Here is a 20,834-nt window from a genome sequence, read left to right as displayed (position 1 = left end):
ATATATATATATATATATATATATATATATATATATATATATATATATATATATATATATATACTATATATATATATATATATATATATTACTATATATATATATATATATATATATATATATATATATATATATATATATATAAAATGGGTGCCATTTTCCAATTAACACAATGAGTAGTTTGCTTGATTATTTTTGTGTTTTGACAGGGTTTTCTCTGATTTCTTTAAAGTATTCACGTGGATAGCCCATGTTTGACTTGTAAACAAACAAAAAAAATCCTTATCTCTGTCATTTAGATGTGTAATTTTGTTTATTGACAAACAAACGTGGCATATTTAAATAAAATACATGAAGAGAAAGATATTGAGTTGAGGTCATCTCCCTGATTTAATGCAACATATAATTTCAAATCTACTTTTCAAACTGAATATTTATCCCCATTCAGAAGCTTGCAAACAACTAATTAATACAAGATAAGTAGGGTTCATCAAATTAAATGTCTTAGAATGTAATGATGCCTGGCCACACAATTAACAATACACAATCAAACCCTAATATGTCAGTGATCTTTCAGAGTTAATCATGCTATTAGGCAGAATGGGATTATGGAGCATACATCCTGACGGAGAGACAGGGACAGCGTCCTCTCTAAGAGGTGCATTAACTCCGACAAACACTCAGACGGACAGTGCTAGATGCACAAATTTGTTTTCATTATCCTAAACGCTGTGCGTTCTGTCATTTTGATTTTTGTTTCATTCCCGATGCACTCTCCATATTTATTATTTTCCTTTCATCTTGTTGTTTTTTTTTTTTTTTTTTTCCTTATGCAACTATTTTTCCTCTTGGTAATCCATGGGGGAAAACATGGAATTAGTTTGCAAAGCGTGATAATAATGCATGGCCATAATAACTTGACTCAAGAGGATTAGCAAATGTGCATTGTCTGAAGCAGCGGTCTCCTGGGTGATCAGTTGGTTGCCTCCCTAAACAGTCGCTGCCTCTCCCAATTAAAAATTCAGTCCAGTCTGCCTCTTCAAATGATTAATTCTACCCACGCTGTCAATGGCCTGCCAATTGTTGTCGCCCAACCGGTATTAATAGGTAGAGGATTTCCTGATGTTGAATTTATCACACGGTGGAAACTTCTCCCTTTGGCTCTAATTAGCTTATGTTTATAGCACATGCAGAGCACACTCTTAGACATTTATGCACATGCATATATATGCGGAACTAAGGTTGTTTTTTTTTAAGCATTCTGGCTCCTCAACCTCCTTCCTTTCTTCTTTTTTTCTTCCCTCGTTTGCATCTGTTTTGTTTATTTCACCAATTTACTGTCCCTGCCATGAAAAAGCGGATGCATTTATGGAAAGCAAACGTCTCTGGACAGATTATGCCCCACGAGCTCCCCTCATGCAGTTAAGTAACACGCAATCAAATCAGAGTGAAAGAGCATACGTGATTCGCCTCAGCAGACAGACAGACAAACCTTCCCAGAGTTGCTCCCATTTGCTGGCCGAGGCAAACCTGATATCAATATTAAGCTTGTGTCGGCTATCATTCTGTTAATGCATTTATAAATGGAGATATTGCCGTAGACCACAGCCAAGCAGAAGCATATTAAATCACGGAATAATCTGATGAAATATTTATTCAAGTTTTTATTCCCCCCTGCCCCCCCCCTCCTCCTCCGAGCGAGTCTGATAGATAGGGTTTCTCAGCGATTTGCTCCCTGAAAAGACAGAGAAATAACAGAATAATTTCCACACATTATATTTGCCAAAACCACATAATAGGGTATTTTGAGAATGCAGTTATAAGTTTGCACAAAGGAGTTTTGTGGACTGAGGCTCTAGTTTTTTTTTTTTTTTTTAAGCAACCTCTCTATTTTTAATAACAAATCTGAATCCATGTTCTTGTCCATAATGTGTGCACCTTATGGTAAGTGTCAAAGATCATGGTAGTGTTGTAGGACAGCATCCCCCCCCCGAGGAAACAGATGGGGCAAACTCACAGATCATAAATAAAACTGTAGATGTGGCATAGAAGGTCCATGCACATTGCATAAAGGCACTGTTGCGTTGTATTAATTATGTAATGTATTACTGCAACAGGTGTGTCTTAGAACAGGGTTTTGTATTTCGCTGAATCACGTCTGAACTTCAGAAGCATTCTCACTCAGGCTCAGATCTGCACGTAGCAGCTGTGTGGCATAAATACTTGTGTGCATGTATGTGCAAAAGCCTATATGTCTGTCACTATACTGTATGTTAATATTTCACATAGGCTGCTGCAAAGGAAGCAGGTTGATTGCAGGGGACAGACGGCAGTCTCTGCACACCAAGACAACCAAGTTGCAAAGCAAAAGTTAATATTTAATTCAGATTTATTCAAGCTACTCCTTGTTTCAAACACTTTTTTTTTCTTGGTTACAAAACATTGATCAACAAATAGTAATTTGATTATCGAAAATTTTTTATCTTTTCCTAATTCTTGTTCTATTTGCGCCTTCGATCATTTTTGTCCAATTTTTGTCCAAACCTAATTCCAGTTTGTTGTAGCTTTAACAAAAGCACAGCAGTTTATTATCCTAGTATTTAAATATTTTTGATAAATTGTTGGAGCTAAGTAATCCAAAAACTGCTGAATTCACACAAATAATTAGATTTAGTTGTACATTATTTTCTGAAGATTTTATCCTAAATCATGATTCTTTGATTCTGATCGTTTTTGGTCCGTCTGATTTATTTAATGGGAGAGGTTATCACCCCTGATTAAAACCAAGATAACTTATTGATAATAAATATTATTCATTGAAGTCTCAAATTCGCAGATTTGGACAGACGACCAGAACAGATTTCAGAAAAGTACTTTCAATCATAGAGCGTCAACAGCAGGTATGAAGCATCCAAAGAAGTTTGGAGCAAAACTGCTAATGGCAAAGATACTAAAACGATGTTTTGAATAATAAGCCTATCACCAAGAACTAGTTCATTCAGTCAGTTTAACTTATTACTTTTATTTGTCGTTTAATTTTGTGCTGGCAAGACGACATTTGTGAGATCAAAGTCAGAGAAATAGACAGAACAGGTCCTGAAGTGAGTAAATTGTGAACATGTCTTTTTGCCATTTCAAGTCATAGAACAGTGACAAATATGGTTTGGCATCCAACACTAATAGTAGCTACCATAATCACTCAGAGCAATAATATCTAACACCTCTGGTTCTTCAGCATGAAACTAAAATGTACTGGCTCAGGTCTGATGTGATTCCCAAATATGAGATCCTATACTTCTGAGATAAATCCAAGGTGCCATTAGTCTGTTTGCAGCTTTGCTAAACGGCTTTATAGCAGAATGATATTCTCTCTTTTTTTTTTTTTTACTATATTTTTCTCATGGATTGATGCATAACTGGTCTAATGCCTCTTTACAGACGGGCTGCATTCAGTAATATTCCAGATTTAATAGACATCTGACTTGTGTGGTCCTTTTAACATTATTGGTTAAGTTTTAGGAGCGTAGCCATTTAATAAAGATTGGAAGGAGAAATAATGTCCGAACTGTTTAGCGTTTCTTCCGACTTTGTGCTCAGCACATGAGAGGAAAGGCTAGTTTCAGACTTTATGCAGTTATTTGCAGTGATTTAATTTAGCTAATGTGGAATAAAAACCTGTGTCAGGGCTGGTGAGCAAAAGTCACTGAGCCAAGCAGTAAAAACACCGCTTTGCAATCTTTAAATGCCTGTAAATATTGTAATAAGCAACAGGGTTTTCCTCATAAAAGATGCAGCAGCTCAACGAGTACTGACAGGCGCTATGGGTCCTGAGTTCAGGATGAGGCGCACTGCCTCACTCGTCTCCCTCTCCCTTGCTTGTTTCTGCTGTTTTCCCCATAGAGATTGGCAATCTCAGATGCCGGCGAGGAAAAGCTGTGGTGGAAGTTAACGTCTGTGCGCCAGACTCACCTGACTTTTATTCTCTCTACGCATCTTCTTTTTTTTTTTTCTCTCAGTTAATCTCTAACTGAGAGAGCCTTCAGGTGGATTGATTTCCTGCTCCAATGCAACATTTATTATGGCTTGCAGTATATAACACTTTCAGCACGTTGTAAGGACTGGTATTCCATGACCTTTGTGGAATATGCTTGCTCTTAATGGGCGCCTGAAGCATGTGTACATGTGCAGACATGTCTAAGAAATAACATAAAAATAAAAAATAAAAAAAAACTTTTATCAGAGAGACTTATTTATGAAATGTCAATCACTTGTGCGTACAGCAAGTTCTTTGGATATTTATTTATTTATTTTTTGGCCTTTGAAGAAGCCCCAAATACTCGTTTCTTGGTCTGAATGACAATTTAAAAACCCTACGCTCATTATGATTTAGTGAATTGAGGGAGGGCTGAATGGCTACCCCTGTTAGGCACTCTGTGGTGAACTCCCAGAAAACTAAGGCTGCAGGATATTAGGAAAGCCTGCAATAAGCGATAATATTAGTGAATCTTGTGATAGCAGAATGATTTGCAAGAAATATTTGGCAGTGTTAAATTTTTTTTCTTTTGCTTTGGGTTCATTGCAAGGAAAAATAATAGTTTCTTAATGACATTACCACTGTTTTTATACTGCATTAAGCACGCTAATGCACACTCTGATACAGTAACGGATCTGTCCTGCTGTGGGCTGGTGTCTTCCAAAGGCCCTGGGGACCTTATTGAAATCCCAGGAAGTTTGTAATAAAAAAAAACCATAAAATGGGATTTTTAACAGAATGGCAATTCAAAATAGATGGCCAAATCAACATAATAGCTTCCCAGACACATATGGTTTCCTCCTTGGACATATCAGCCCCCAGATTTAGATCATTGGGAAAACCTTTGGGGAACTGACGACCTCTCTAAATAAGACAACAGCGCATAATGAAACTCCAGAAACCCTGCTGTGGCTTTGTGTAGTTCTGCCCATCCCTCTGACAACTTTCTAGAGGTGGACCTGCCACAACGAAGAGTGTGAACTGAATTATTTTGAATCTGTTTTCGTTCACATGTATTTTTTATAGGTAGAGTTGGCCGAGATGTAGAAGCTTGCCGCCTGTATGTTTTGTTTGCAGCGTGCCGAGGCCAACCTATGGGGTACAAAGGGGGGAGAAAAAAAGGTACGACCAAAGCAGGAAGGTTGGATGTTATTTAATGCTGAAGTTGTGCTTGAGCCTGGCGGTGCGCTGTTCATTCTAAAAGGAAAATAAAATAAATGGGAATAGGGCGGAGAGAGAAGATTTTAAGGCAGTGTTTTGTGATAATCCTTCTCCATTTTGGAACAGTCCCGGAGAACTCATGCGACAAAGCCTTGTTCAAGCCTGGAAAAATAATAAGTTATTTGTCTTGCCTTATAGTGCTTTGCCCTTGGAGGGCTTGCTAACCCCCATGTTTTGGCCAAAAAAACAATCACAGATTAGTCAAGCTGTCACATCTTTCTGATTGCCAAACGGTTGAGCCCTTGATGTTGGCGCGAATGAACAATGCATGAATGTCGAACTTGTATCTGCCTGAGAGTGCATGTAAACACAACGCTTTGTGGATATGCCTCAGCACTGCCGACCAATCCTTCTCTGTCACACAGCCCAGTGTGACTGAGAGGAATTGGACAACGTGCTCGGGCACATGCATGCAGAGGAAGGGGTGGGGGCCCAAAAGGCAAATGACAGACACATGGCACAGAACAATGGCTGTATGGGCAGATGGATAAGTGGAGGAGGGAAAAAAGATGAAGTGTTTGTCAAGAGATGCAGAAACAAATGGCAGCTTTTATCCTGAGGCTTTGGGAGAAAGGAGTGATGGTTCAGCTCGGGACACATAGGGCAAGTCACACAGGGTGAGTGGCATTTTGGCACAAGAGCACGGGATGCATGGATGGCGGAGGGGGAGGAGCAGAGGCCTGGTTCGGCAGATAAAATAATCACCTGGAGCTCTCTCATGGCAGCAATTTGAAATAATCCAAATATTGCCACTGAAACCGCCGGCGCCAATTAATGTTCCTCATTTGATTTAATTTTATTCCATAATAACCAATTAGTTGAAAAACACGTATGTTGCAATTTTGACAACACAAATAATCTTTATTGAATTAAATTAAAGACATTTGTCACCAGTAGGAATTATGTACAGATATCCCTCAATGGTAAAAAAAAAAGAAATAAAAAAAAAACTTGTCTGTGCATCCTCCAGTCCATGCAGGACGTGAGAAGATGCACGCTGCTCAGCAGTGCTATAAATAGGAACTGTGTGGTATTTCTGTGGTAAAATAGGTTAAGCTGGCATCGCTGCACTGCTGGCATGACATCACTGATTGCCTGCCAGCGTTACCCAAAAAACGGCTCCCGCACTCCGCTCTGAAAGAGAGGACAAGAATAAAAGGGGGGAGACTGTGTAAGAAGCTATGGGGGACAGAGCCGTTTCCTAGCCCTTTCCATCGTTTTTCCTTGTATGTTTCATCCATACAAGGATGAAACATACATCCTTGTATGTTTCATGGATGGATGGATCCATCTATCCATCCTGCAACAAACAGTTTCTTGTTTGAGGCTTTGTACCAGAGATGTGTCGCATTTGCATTTCTTCCTCATATTTTCCCGTATTTCACTCTGCAATGAAAGCAAAACTGCTTGCCAGACTGTGTTGAGGAGGAAGATGAGAGATGGAATTTGTGTTTCTTTCTTCATCATCCAATATTAATTTAGTTTAATGAGGAGAGTATATGGACTTTATGCACGCTCCAACGTGGAACCTGATCTGAGATTTAATGTTCAGCAGAAGATCGGATTTAATTAAAAAAAAAGACTCCTCAAACTAATTAATGGATAGCATGTTCCTCTGTCTTATTAGCATCTATCTATCTATCTATCTATCTATCTATCTATCTATCTATCTATCTATCTGTCTGTCTGTCTGTCTGTCTGTCTGTCTGTCTGTCTGTCTGTCTGTCTGTCTGTCTGTCTGTCGTCACATCTTCATTAGGAGAACAGTATTTCTGGTGTCCTCTGGGCTAAATGTGGTTTGTAGGAAATTTAAGTCGATGCAATTAACGCCCTGGTGCCTGCTTGTTAGTCACACCATTAGAGGTAATCATTAGTCTTCTTCAGCTCCAGTGGTGACATGAGATAAATAAATAAAAAGACAGGAACGTTGGACAGTATACATTTTTGGTAAACATATCACTATGCAGGAGTACAGCATGTTGTTTTACATATTGCTTGGGAAAAAGAAGACGGATTTTAAAGGATGGTTGTTCATTAAAGGAGACAGCTTTAGGCTTTAATCTGAAGATTTTAATATAAGCACACAACCCCCTTGGGTTGTGACTGACAGGGCAATGCATTCTGTATATGACGGCTGGTGTAGCAATAACTAGATATGAGTAGATTTAGCTTTTTCCTCTCCCTTCCCTGCAGGGGTTGCTTATACCTAACCTGCCTTACTTTGGTTTGGTAATACTAATTAAATAGTTAGTTCTTTACAAAAGAAGGCCTGACATAGCCACTAGTTAAGACAGGAGAGGAAGGAGACATTGCTTCATTCGATGCTCTGCTGAGCCACAGCAGAGATCTACGTTACAGTAAACGTAGATCTCTGGCTATCGATTTGCTAAATCGTTTTTATTCACTCCATAATTACACACCTTTTGGGTTAGTAAATATAAGTGGAATGGACAAAGTGGAATTCAGACAAATAAAAACGATGAAAGTGATGATAAAATAAAATGGATTTCATTTGGCCCTGCATATACCACCAGTTGTACTTGTGCCACAGTTTGAGAATATAGGCAATAAAGAGAAAGAAAATTAAGAACAGATGAACAAATAAAGGCATCTTTCATCAATTTAAACGACTGAGACAAAGCTCTTTTTGTTCCAGCAGTCCATTCTCATGATAGCTATTATAAACACATAAGTAGGTTAGACATACTACTGATAGATGAGGAGAAAAGACATATGCCTTCCCTCCGTACTCCTCTTGCAACCAGTCCATCCATGCACCTTCTGGGCCTTTGAAGCTGTGTCTTTTAAGGTAACTTTCAATTTGTAAAATCAAAGGGGCTTAGAACCTGATCCTTCTCTTAGTCTGCAGTCATTTTGCAGCTGCCAGTCATCTATGATTGTAGCTTGTCTAAGATCTATTGATATGTCTCAAAGGCTGCACTGTCTTTCACCTCTAGCAAGAGGAAAGGAATCATTTGGCATATTATGTCTAATATGCAAATCAGAGACATTACACAAGGATGTTACAACAGTTTGACATATTCTCGCGCTGTTATGTAATACAATGGATGGCATATGGTAAACAGCCATAACCGAGCAAAGAAAGATTCCTACTATTTCCTACTTGTATTTTTGTTTGTTTTTGTGAGTGGTCATTCCAGTTCATAAAGACGGGGAGATGTAGTTTTCTGAGTTTGAATCAGGCAACGGCTTAGAGAAACTTTTATTGATTTCTGTAAATCCCTTGGCTGGGGCCAGCCTTGGAGGGAGGGAGGAACAACGGCTTGGAGAGACGGCACTTGGCAGGTAAACTCTTGTTGACCTCCCAGAAGTAACACAGCGGGAGGCAGTAAGTGTGAACCTACACATTATTTACAGCCACAAGAAACTCCATCCATTAACAGTGTCAATTAGCCTGCTCGTCCGGGATGCAGTTCGCTGGATGTCTCTATAGATCGGGCAATCGCTTTAATAGTGTAACGCTGCAGACGGGTGGAAGACTCCTTCGATCACGTATTAAAAGACGGTTTAGTTGACTTGAGGATGGGGAAATGTCCAGTGAGATATGTCATCGCCTGCATCAGCTGCTTGGTAATACTATTTTCTTATCAGAAACAAGTTGGCACATATCAACTTTTGAAAGAATTTTTTAATGGTTGATTTATGCAAATTGTGCCTGGACAGAACTATACAACCTCAGAACCATGAACTAAATTCAGAAAAGTTGTGAAAACTTCTCTACATGGATGGATATTATATCTGTTCTTACCCTGAAATATATGTACAGTAGGTTTGCTGCATTTATTTGACATCAAACAATTAATACAAACATATACATGTATATATGGTAGATCTTGTAAATACACTCATACCAACACAGTCACTCCTTTGGGATGTGCTCCTTATGGATCTGTTTGACTGATTCTAGGAGGATAGTATACTCTATGAGAGCAAGTAGCAACAAATCAATGGATGAGATCCTCCGCTCAGGGGTCAGAGAGAATACCACGGAGGGTGAGGGGACTATTTCTTACCCACATGATATACATTGATGCTTCTCGGTTCCTCTGCAGGATTCATAGTCCTCCAGCTTACTGCTCAAGGTGATGGGATAATGGGAGCGGGTCCCGTAAGGGGAAGAGAAATGAAGTATGTTTTGAAGCCGGATGCAGCAGATAACGGGACGGGCTGACTGATGAGGGGCGATAGAAGATTGGGTTTGAATTCATGATCAACAGATGTTTGTACAGGATAGTTTCTGGCTTCCTTAGTGTCTATTTTAATTAGGAGTTACAAGCTCTGCCAGGCTACAGATTTTATTATACCATCATTACAAGCCCATTTGGCCAGGACAGAGAAAATATTGTTCTTGGAAGAATGACTGAGAGCAGTGTGGTAAGTTCCTGCCAAGCTCCGCTTAATGAAACTTATTTGTCTTTTGTCACTCTGAAAAGTAGTGTATTGTCAGGTCCAGTATATATTGTGATCATAAGGACCGATTGAATCTGCTGGAACGTTCCCTGGAACCAAACAGATGACCCACCTCATGATCAGCCTGCATCAGTAAGCTAACTGTGTTCAGGTCTGGCAGTGACTCAGGTCATCAGCACATCGTCTCACTGCTCACGATGTGTGTTTCATCTTCCGTTCCCACTTAAGGTTCTCCAGAGTCCCACATGACCATTAACGATGTAAGCGAACGATTTACCAAAAGTGAGAGCCTTTTCCTAAAAGTGCAAATGATGTGAGAGCTAACAGACGAGATCAGTGCCAGGACTGGCTCTGTTTGTGCTAAATCCACACTTTCTGGCCAAGAAAATGCCGCGGCAAGAGCAAGTTAACACTTCGTTTTTTTCACACTGGGGCAGCTTGGCTCCTCTGGGCAAAACGACACAGAACATGGATGAGATGAAGATGCCAAAGGTGAAGCGAAAATAGGAATTTACGTCCACTGAAATTGACATTCAGATTTGACTATTCAGCAGAACAGAGTTAATTTAGTCACCATGTGGTGATGAGTCACTTTTAGTTGATACAAGTTCGGACCTGCTTATAGATACAGGACAACAATCACAACTGACTGGATGAATTATATAAAAATTTAAATTTTTACATCTGCTCTTTGTTGTATGAAATGTACAATCTAGCGTTGAGCGATATGGCTGAAAACCATATCACATTATGAGCTTTTCATATCAGTTGATTTTAATAATTATTGATTAGTTTTACCTGCCAGTCATGTTTTTGTTGATATAAAGCTAAAAAAAAAAAAAAAAAAGTCAAGTCACATAATACCCTGCCTTTTTGGGCATCACTGCACTGGCCACAAAGAGCTAACTCTGGAGCGTATCAGTTCAAACCCTGTGATAAGTAATATTAAAACGAAATTTTTAAATTGCTGTTATTTTGTGTAAATTAATCATGGTTATTAATATTCTTTAAAGTGTTTAAAAGCATGTTAAAATGTGCAGAAAATGCAACCAGAGTCAAGTATTGGATTTCATTTGATGCTGGAAATTCCACATTTTACTTTTTATCGTCTTCTGTCAAAACAGACACCATCTGATGATGTTTTTTTTTTTATATCCAAAGTCAGTATTCTTAGGAATTTGCTTTTATACACTTATTCTACTGGAATTTTGCTATTGTAGTTATTTTTATTTAGGTGAAGTCATGTTCAGGGCAATGGTCGCCATTTTCACTTATGTCCAATACTTAGAAAAAGTGAGATGAAAACAACATAAAATAATTGCTGTTTTGACGGTGCTGGTCAGTTTTGGTCATGATGTACCTGGTTTTTCTGGGTATAGCCTGGCGTCGCCTGACGTGGAGCATTTCATGAAGATTTGGTGAAAATTTATGCCTACCAGTGAGACATTTTGTAATATACTTTATGCTACTTTTAATAAGTGGTCATGTAACTAATGTGTAATGCAGTATCTACTACCAGGAGACTACTAATGAGCTTTTTTTTTTTTGGTTTTGTTATATATTTTATATTAACTGGCCAAAACGGGGATGGAAATAAGGTCAGATACTATATTTTGAGAATATAATACAATTAAATACAACTTTAAGACTTTTTATCCCCATAATGCAATAACATAGTATACTCCAACAAAAAAAAATGTTGTCACTGTTTACATTTCTGGGTAAAAAAAAAAAAAAGTAGAATAGAACAGAATAGATGTGATAGCTGGAAAGTGAGAGGCAAAATGGAAGCATGCAGATTCTCACAAGGGAAAACATAATAACAACAAATAAAAAATAATAACCTGTATAGCAAAGGCAACCTTATAAATTATAGGAAAAAAACACCAAAGAAATGTGCAATGAGCAGAACAATTTAAAACATGTAAATATGAAAATAGGAAGTCACAATACAACAATGCGTATGTAGGAAATAGATCTGGGATTCCGCCTTTTACTACTTTAAACCCTCTGTGTTGAAATATAATATCATAATCCAAAACGCCAGTGACAATTGGCTTTCTGAGGGGAACAAAGTGGCAAAGGGTGCAGCTCAGACGCCACAATCGGAACGACGCGTGTGAAGGGAGAGCGCTTCGCTCAGTCTCCCAGCCAACACTCTTTTAATTACATGCCAATTAAGTAGAGCGGAGATGGTGAGATTCGGAAGATTTCTTTTGTACCAAACCTGGAGCGGCAGTAGGTGATGAGAGGCAAGCGTGGAGAGAGCAGAGAGGAGGTAAGGATTGCAAAGAGTTTCTTCTCCTTGGAGCTGAAATCAATGTGTGAGATAAAGCTGTGCTAGGTTTCTGTCAGATGATGCAGAGGATCATCTCCTCACAGTGGGAAGGCTTCCCCCGGTGCTGTGTCAGCAGGCTTTGATTACAGTGGCTTTTTTGTTGTGTTTCAAACAATTTCATCATGCCCACCCTTCCACCCCCCTCCCACACGCACTCTCTCCGCATTTGGTATGCAATGCAGCTCTGGCAATTTGTACGTGTTTGGATTCCAATTATGGAGTTGTTAAAGCCTTTTTGCCTGTGGCCTGCAAATTCTTATTAAGCCATACATTAAAGAGCACAGAATCACATTTAAATGGAGTTCATGTTTCTCTTTTGTTTCACAGTGTTGTGGTTGTTATTAATTTATTCGCAAAGCCCTATGCATTACACATTAACAAATAAATCGTCTTTCTGATTGTAATGCAAAATACTTGTTTCGTATTCAGAGATAGGGGCACCATTTGTCAACAACAACAACAAGCCCAGAGAGACCAAATGAGAAAGAAGAAAACCAAGAGCCCTGATAGAGCCATTCCATTTTACCCTCGCTGATTAAAGAAACAAACAAGCCCAAAACTGCGGCTTTCAGCATCGTTGTAGCTTTTTTGTTTTTTTGCACGCTGATGCAGGAGAGTGACAATCCTTTGAAGAGCTCAGTGGTTAATTGAGTGATTTACTTGGTGATGGCAATTGAAAATCATTAGGTTAGGGCTGCTGGGACACAGGAGGTCCGGGATGATGACATCAGGGTCACAGTTGGCGACCTCAAAGGTCCCGACCCTTTAAAAAACTCCATTACCGCCTGCCTTTCACAGCCAGCAGCGTGCTGACACTTCATAAAATACACAACCTCATATTTAACACATAATATTAAAATTTGGAGAGCACATGCAAAACTTTTTGAGGCGTTCCCGTCGGCGCTGCACTGGAGACACAGCCGCGCTCTGTTAAGGCACAGGAAATATGGTTCATGGATGAATAAAAGCGATCTTGTATGAGGCAAGAAAAATGGACTGGAATATTGTCCGTGTAAAGACACTTAATACATCACCACCCACTGAATACATTTGGTTGATGAAATGAGATCCAGAATGCAAGGGCTGCTAATAAACCATCTTCAGAGTGGCAGAAATATGATGCATGCTGACCCATATGAACCTCATTAATAGAACACAAGCAAATCTATTTATCCAGATAGTCAGGGCGAAAATGATTGCCTCAATACTCGGTCTCCTTTCTCCCACATTTCTTTGCCTCTGCGGCTATTTTTCTCAGCTCTGCTTTTGCCTCTCAGTGTATTAAATGCGTACAGATGTGTGGTATAATTACATTTAGTCTCTGCACTGGTTTAGATTGGATATGGCATTCCTTATGTTGGAAACGCACATTTCCTCCATTTGTAAATGAATCTGAGTAAATATAAAGTGATTTAAGGGTTCATAATTTTGTTCTTTTTGCCTGAATCATACAACTGCATATTACATGCCAATAAGCAAATTCAGCTGAAATGAACTCCAGTGTCATTTTTCTACACATCCGATATAGTAGTGTGATCTCAGACTAAACCAGAACGACACTGACTCTTTAGATTTGATGAAACATGACAGCAAAGATGCAGAATGCCGCATGAACCCTGCTTTGAATTTTGTGCAAGTGCTTTTTACATGTCAGATATGGTCATTACTTGACTCACTTCGGCATATCAAGTGCTTGAAATGGCTCCAACAGAAGGTCGGCCTGACCTTAGCTGAATTCTTATAAATTCAGCTAGCAATTATAGTGCATTGCAATTTCATCTCCCAGATTGACAGGCAGCTGTTGCATCTGGAAAAAGAAATGAAATAGTGACGTCACAGCAAACATAACTTGACGTATTGATGTTTTCGCTCATCAGTCGTTAATCTTTTTCCTTTGTTTTCCTGTGTGCTCTGGTGGACACGCATGGACATTTCATTGCCAATTTCACTGTCGTGCCTTTGTGCAGTGACAATAAAACAAACCTAAGTTACACATGCCAGGTGTGGGTCCATCACATTGTGACATAAATCAATGTTTTTTGCAATGTTTCTTGTGTAAAGAAGGATAAAATAATGACTTTAACTTTAACGGGTTTACAAAAATGTCCCTTTTTTGTCCAAATTTGTTGTCGGTCAATAATTTTATTTTAACTTCAATTAGTCTTAGCTTGAGAATTAATTTCTTTTTTTTTTTAAATATATGTTTTAAATGTTGAGCTTTATTTTATTAATTTGCAAAGATTTTTCACTCTGCAGGCATTTCTATTCTTTCCCCCTATTTTTTGGCTGATCCCATCTACTCACTAGACCTGTGGTCAAACTTGCCCCGTATCACTCTACATTCACATGTGCTCATGTCTGTGTGCTCATGAGAACATGGCAGCACACTTGACATGTTGTGCTCAGAAATTCACCTCCAAGTTTTACCTGTCTCTGACCTGCCTTCGACTCTTGTCAGCAATACCCCCACTCAACCCTTTTTCCTGCGTCTCTGAGCTTGTCTCCTTCGTCTCTCTTTTTCTATTTCTGTCCCTCTGAATATTTTTCCACTCTCTTGTTTCTTTTACCTCCTCTGCTGTCAGAGCTGTTCAGGATGAGGAGGACAATGGCATGGCTTGCAAGGAGGTTTGGGCAGGACGTAGCAAAGGGAGAAGGGAGGCTGGACTCACCTGACAATTGGCTTTTTTTTTTGTTGTTTCCTTCTTCCCTTGAGAGTACAAATGCTAAATTTTCTTTATTCCAAGAATATTTGTAGGTTGCAAATATTTTGACTGACTGTGACACAATGTGTTTTGCAATGTGTATTTTCATTACAGTTTACAAATTCAAATTTGTGTATTTAGTAAGCGCTATGCCCATTTATGCGATTCGAACTCCTGTTTTAGTCTGATCTGTGTGCCATGTTCTATTTATTTGTTTCAGGTTGTGCATTCCTCACCTACTGCGCCCGTGAGTCTGCCATCAAGGCCCAAAACGCCCTCCATGAACAGAAAACACTGCCAGGGGTACGTATTTGTCTTTTTTTTCCCCCTCCTCTATTGACTCCTCCTCTCTCCCCTCCATGGTGGTCAGCGGTGCCATCTGCACCCGGCTGCACACCAGCCGGTATTATCCTTCTGTAGTCACCAGAGATGAAAAACACTTTGGAAAGCTTTTCAATCAATAGCCTAGCCTTTTGAAGGCCAGTTTTCAACTATTCCATGTGTCTCTCCTCAAGGGGATATTCTCGAGCATTGATCAGAACCTTCTCTGCCTCATACCTTTTAACCAAAAGCAGAGAATGGTATAGAAATAGAAAGCTCTGTAGTTCAGAGTCTAGAGTTCAATAAAACCCTGTGAAGAGGCATTAATCTTATTTTTGCATTTTGTTTGCTGTACGTGCATTTTGGCACGCCCGTGTGCATTTGTTGGATCAGTGTTTAAAAAGACAGTGACAGAAATAAGACAATTGGGTCGTACCAAACTGCATCAATAGATAACTATAAACCCCACAAGCCCTAAGACCCAAAGACAAAGACCCTGGCACACGCAACCAAAAGTCCTATTTTAGAGTTGGAAGGAGACCACAACTACTGATGTAGAGCCCTTTATTTCCACTAGCTTCCTTGAAAAACAAGTTGTTTCATTTATCCTGCAAATTAACCAAGCATGAGGCTAGAGGGCATTTTCTGTTTTTTTTTTTTTTTTTTTTCTCTGAGCTGCATTTAAATAATAGGAAAGAAGAGAAATGATGAAAATTTTTCTTGCCCGGTAGGACTGGGCTACGTTCAAGGAAACTTAATTTCTGAACCAGTCTTGTACAAAAAGGAGATTTTTTATTATATATATATATATATATTTACATTTAGGTTTACTATTCAGTAAATTTATCTAACTCCCAGATGTACATCTTACATTTGTGATTTATATTTAATCAGTCTTATACTCTACATTATAATAATGCTCTTGTCTTTCTCATTTTTTTGTGACTTGTCATTTCTAAAAATTCATTCAGCATCATCCAGGAATGGTGGAAAAAGGAAAAGTACAAGAATCTGTTTTATTAATCACAATTTATGCCAAAAAAAACCCATTTGCAAACATAAATTAACACCATTAAAAGAAATTCAAGATAGCGAACCTTCGCCCTGATCAAAAAGAACCAGGATATTTCTGAAAGACACAAAGCTCACGTTTTTCTGTCCACTTCTCTTAAATGACAATGAATACTTGTTCACAGGATTGCCTTAATATAATATTTTTTGATAAGGAGAATTTACGCTGATCAACTCTAAAACTTGATTGATTTAGTTAAATAATAGGACATATCACAAACATTTCCCACCATTTTTGGTCCATACGTGAACCGACGGATGGACTAGAGTCCCTCTCTTTTACACAACGTAATTCCCAGGAATACAAATCACAATTGTTCATTTAATTAATGAGTCAGACCTCAAAGAACAAACAGAAATTGGTATTGGCCTGGAACAGCCTGACTGGTTCATGCCTTATATAAAATAATTGCATGGTTACAATTTTTCTGCTCAGCCAAACAGAGACGCACACACACACACACACACACACACACACACACACACACACACACACACACACACACACACACACACACACACACACACACACACACACACACGCACATATACGAACAACCAAACAGTACAACAAATCGATATGGGTGAAATGTCACCTGCATAATCCCGAGTCCCCATCATAAACTTAAACATTTTAAATAAGGAATGAAAATGTGATATTTAAAAATGTCTGTTTACTGGTATGTAACTCGGTGTTCCCATTGCAACAGCAAAGAGTCAAATGAAAAATAAGCTTAACATTTTATGAAAAAAGGTTCAAACAGCCTAAACTTAAATCAGGTGTGTTCGACCAGGACCTCTAAAGTTTGTAGGACGTTGTGCCCCGGAGGAGCAGAGATGGGAAACATTACTTTAGGAGGCCCCCTGCAATGAAAATAATCCTCTAACATCCGTTTGAACCATTCAGTCAGAATGTGGGTATGGCTTTCCATTTAAGGAACGTAAATTTATACCCATAACCCAGGATCGGGTTAAAAAGTTGTACTCCGACTAAGCCTGACTTTGAAAGTCCTTAATAGGCTAAATTTAAACAGGACATTTTGATTGAAAAAAAAAAAAAAAAGAAAAGAAAAAATCATATTTTAAAATTATGATCCTGGGCTAAATCGCCATATTAAATGATAAATTTGGATATACAGTTTTGAGAGGGTAAGCCAAAGACGTTTATGCCTCAAGCTGAATAAATTCAGTAAATCTCATTAGTGTTCTGTTAATCCTTTTTTTTTAAATCCTCAATTAAATAGATAAGTTGTCAAAAACACTATTTATACCTAGTAAATATAGTCGTATCTGGCTTAAAAACAAGAAGGCAATGACCAAATTTCCAAGCTTGAGGCTTCAAAATCGCACTCTACACACTACCAAGAGTCTTCTTCACACTGATATGAAACTTATAGGCTGGTTCAGATAACCTCCTGCGAGGTGTGACTAACAAAAGCTCTGGACAAGAATTCAAAGATGATCTGTACTTGGTTGTGCACAATGGGATATGCGTTCCCTGATTGGGAAAGTTGCCAAGAACAACTTTTAAAACGGAAAGTTTTCTTTAGTCCTCCAGTCGGCCTCTTCCTTCTCTCCCTCTCGGTCCTGTCCGAGCTACATCCTCCCAGTTTCCTCCCACTCCCTCTGCACCACTGTCGCTGCTCTTCCTGAGACAGAGCGTGTCATAGAAATGTAACAGCAAGACATTGACGAGTGTCAGGCTGAGGTTGCTCTGCCGTTCCGTTCCCTTCAGCTTTACTCACACATACAAACACCAACGGTCTGCAGAAACAGGGACAGTGTGTGCTTGATGTTCCAGCTACACATAGACGCAACACTTGCTGTGTACGACTTTGTTGCGTGCCAGTTGTCCCAAAGAATCCTCTAGGCCCATTTTCAATGCCACTGGAGCAACACAAACTATTATCGTAAGCAAGAAATATAACGTCGAGCCTAAATGGAAAGAAAACAAATACGCTGCTGCTTCTCGGAGCTCTTCACGTACTAACCTCTTGAGCTTTCCTGCTCCCTAAATCTGTCGCGACCTGATCCTCGTTACTCGACTATTTGATGGTAAGTAGTTACGCCACTTGTTTGTTTGCGAGTCCTGCTTGATGTGCACTTTGCCAGGGGCTGGGATTTAATTAATGGAAACTAGAAAACCTTCAGAGATCTTCTTTTAAATGTATAAATCTCTGCATTTTGTCAAAACTAGGTTTTGCTGCCTTGTAGGAGAATTTCATCCAAGCTCTATTTAAATTTATCTAAATTTACTTCATGAAAAGCCACCAAAATCCTGGAGTAAAGAGTTTATTGTTATGACAAACAAAACTGTGTCAGAACAAGCATTACCATTGGCACAAATAGCTGACAAACATGCATGGTCACTGTTTAATATAACAACCTAGTCTTCTGAATTATTAAATAAATGACTTGCTCTGTCGTTTTTGATGAGCGGGGAGGTGGAAACCTCTAGAGCTGGTTTGTTTTTTGTTTGTTTGTGTTTTTTTTTTTTTTGCATCATTTCTCATTACAAGCATATAAAGCATGAGTTTTAAATGAGAGAATTATTATACAAAAAAATAAATAAACTAAGAACAAATTTCTCCTTCAGAAAAGCACCATTAAATTATTAGCTTTTCTTTTCTGTCTTTCATCCTCTAAACATATTTTGTCTGGTTACTTTATTAATATTGGTGATTGTTTTTTTTTTCTCCAGAAGAACACAAAATTTGAGGCAATGATTTAGCTGGTTCAACATTAATTATCAAAGTGCTTGATTTATGTCGCTTTATTATCACTGGGAAATGTGGAATATCTTGTGACAAACCAACACAAAGTAGCGAAACGGAACAGTGTAAGGAATGTGAAACGTGATTTTCAAAATGAAAAGGAGCAAAACCAAAGTGAAAAGTGTGTTAAATATCACTACCACTTCACTAGTTTTGCACTACTTTGTGTCTGGATATCACATTAAGTCAGAATATAATTTAGGCATAATCATTTGATAATTGTAATGAGTCAGAATGTAGAAAAGTTAAAAGGGTATTAAAACATATGAACTGTCTACCATAATGTTTGAAAAACTTGTTTCACATCAAGGTTGTGATGAAGTTGATGTCACTAAAAAATGTTTGGCCAGAAAACCAAATTTTTTTCTGTCAAAATGGTGGGAATTTGTACTTTTGTCTACTAGGTAGAAGTTCAATCTTAGAGAAAAATGTTTGTTTTCACCACATGTATTGAACATCACAACTCTATTCTCTTGTCTCTGTAACATCGCTCACTTGGAAACAACAGTTTAACTTGTCGGCAAAAAAAATCATCCTAAGAAATACAGTTTGGATTTAAATCCAAAGAAGATCCTCGATATTAGTCCAGTAAAAACAAAACGCTCAGATGGCTGAGTGGTTGAACTACTGCTACTGTCATAGTTTCTCACCATGTAATTGTTTCAAAGATTAAAAATAAATTGGAAATAAATTGGACTGCCATACTGTTGGACCCACTCTAAGCATTTGGCATGGAAAGGTGAACGTTTATCATCGCAGACATAACGTCTGCATAATGTTGACTAAGATTTTATATATATATATATATATATATATATATATATATATATATATATATATGGTGCTGTGGTTTTTGACATGCCCCTGAAAAATCTTTAATGATCTGGCTTAGCTGGTGATCAAACTGTGCATAATGCAGTATTAGATGCAGTATTTACCAAGGGCAATGCATCTCCCTGCATTAAAATGCACACAACAGAGTGAAAATGATGTTAATATGTAAAACTTCTGTTTTACACTGGGGACTGGATGCATATTAAGCTTGGGCTGCTGAATGTTTCTGATGATATTATAACCTTGAATAAAAGCGCCATGCTTTTATCATATCCTGGTAATAACAGTAACATGTGAAATATAACAAAAAAAATATATCTACATCACTTAATTTATTTGATTTAAGAGAAAAACAGCAATCCCCCTGCTGCTTAAAAGAACATATTATTCATTACAGTTTTAGTTTTTCTAGCTAAGATTTTTCCATATATTCTATATTTCTTTTGCGAGTTGCAAGTTAGTACTCTTAGCTTGCAGCAAGAAGGTCCTTTCTTTGAATCCTGGTCTTGCGCTATTCTGCTTTGAGATTGCACGTTCTTCCCATATGTCTCGATTGCTTGATGGTGTGCATGCGTGTGTATTGTTTGCCTCTGTCTTTCCCATGTGATCAACTGGGGACCTGACCGGAGTGTTCCCCGTCTCTTTCCCTGACGCCATTGGGCAGCAATGAATGGATGGATAATTTTTATACATCGCGAGTAGAAACACTCAAAACCATTTGTATATGATGATTTTGACCAGGTAGTCACATTCTTATTCACCTTTGGGATAAAAGAATAGTATTGCAGAAAAAAAAAAAAAACTCACTAGTTTGGCTTCGCGATGCTTAACTTTACCTTACATCTTTCTTTTAGGACTCCAAACAAATGTACATTGAAACAACTCTAAGCCACGCCAGATATAAAAAACAACAACAACAAAACTAAGACCTGTGTTTTATTTGATGGTAAATTATGACAAAATTGCCAATAAACCGAGAGCACAATACTTAATAAATCAGTCTGCAGATTCTCTGTAAAAGAAGACCCCCTATTTATTACCAGATTTATTATCACTTTGTGACAGGCACAAAGTGGTCACAAATCAGGATCATAATGTTCAAGATGTAG

The 20,834-nt window shown here is 38.3% G+C and overlaps 1 protein-coding gene across 1 annotated transcript in view; it reads left to right on the top strand.

Annotated features, from left to right (window-relative positions):
* Window positions 1-20,834, top strand: part of celf5a (cugbp, Elav-like family member 5a) — a 254,442-nt gene that overhangs the window by 3,539 nt on the left and 230,069 nt on the right. The window contains exon 2 of the mRNA XM_088004892.1: window positions 14,946-15,028. Coding sequence (XP_087861018.1) covers window positions 14,946-15,028 — 83 coding nt within the window. The remainder of the gene's footprint in view (window positions 1-14,945; window positions 15,029-20,834) is intronic.

This window comes from Poecilia mexicana, unplaced genomic scaffold (genome assembly GCF_051168715.1).
Source record: "Poecilia mexicana isolate PSO_F unplaced genomic scaffold, ASM5116871v1 scaffold_4, whole genome shotgun sequence".
Taxonomy (NCBI): domain Eukaryota; kingdom Metazoa; phylum Chordata; class Actinopteri; order Cyprinodontiformes; family Poeciliidae; genus Poecilia; species Poecilia mexicana.
Note: the sequence above shows the minus strand (reverse complement) of the source record. Positions and strands in the feature narration are given on the sequence as shown.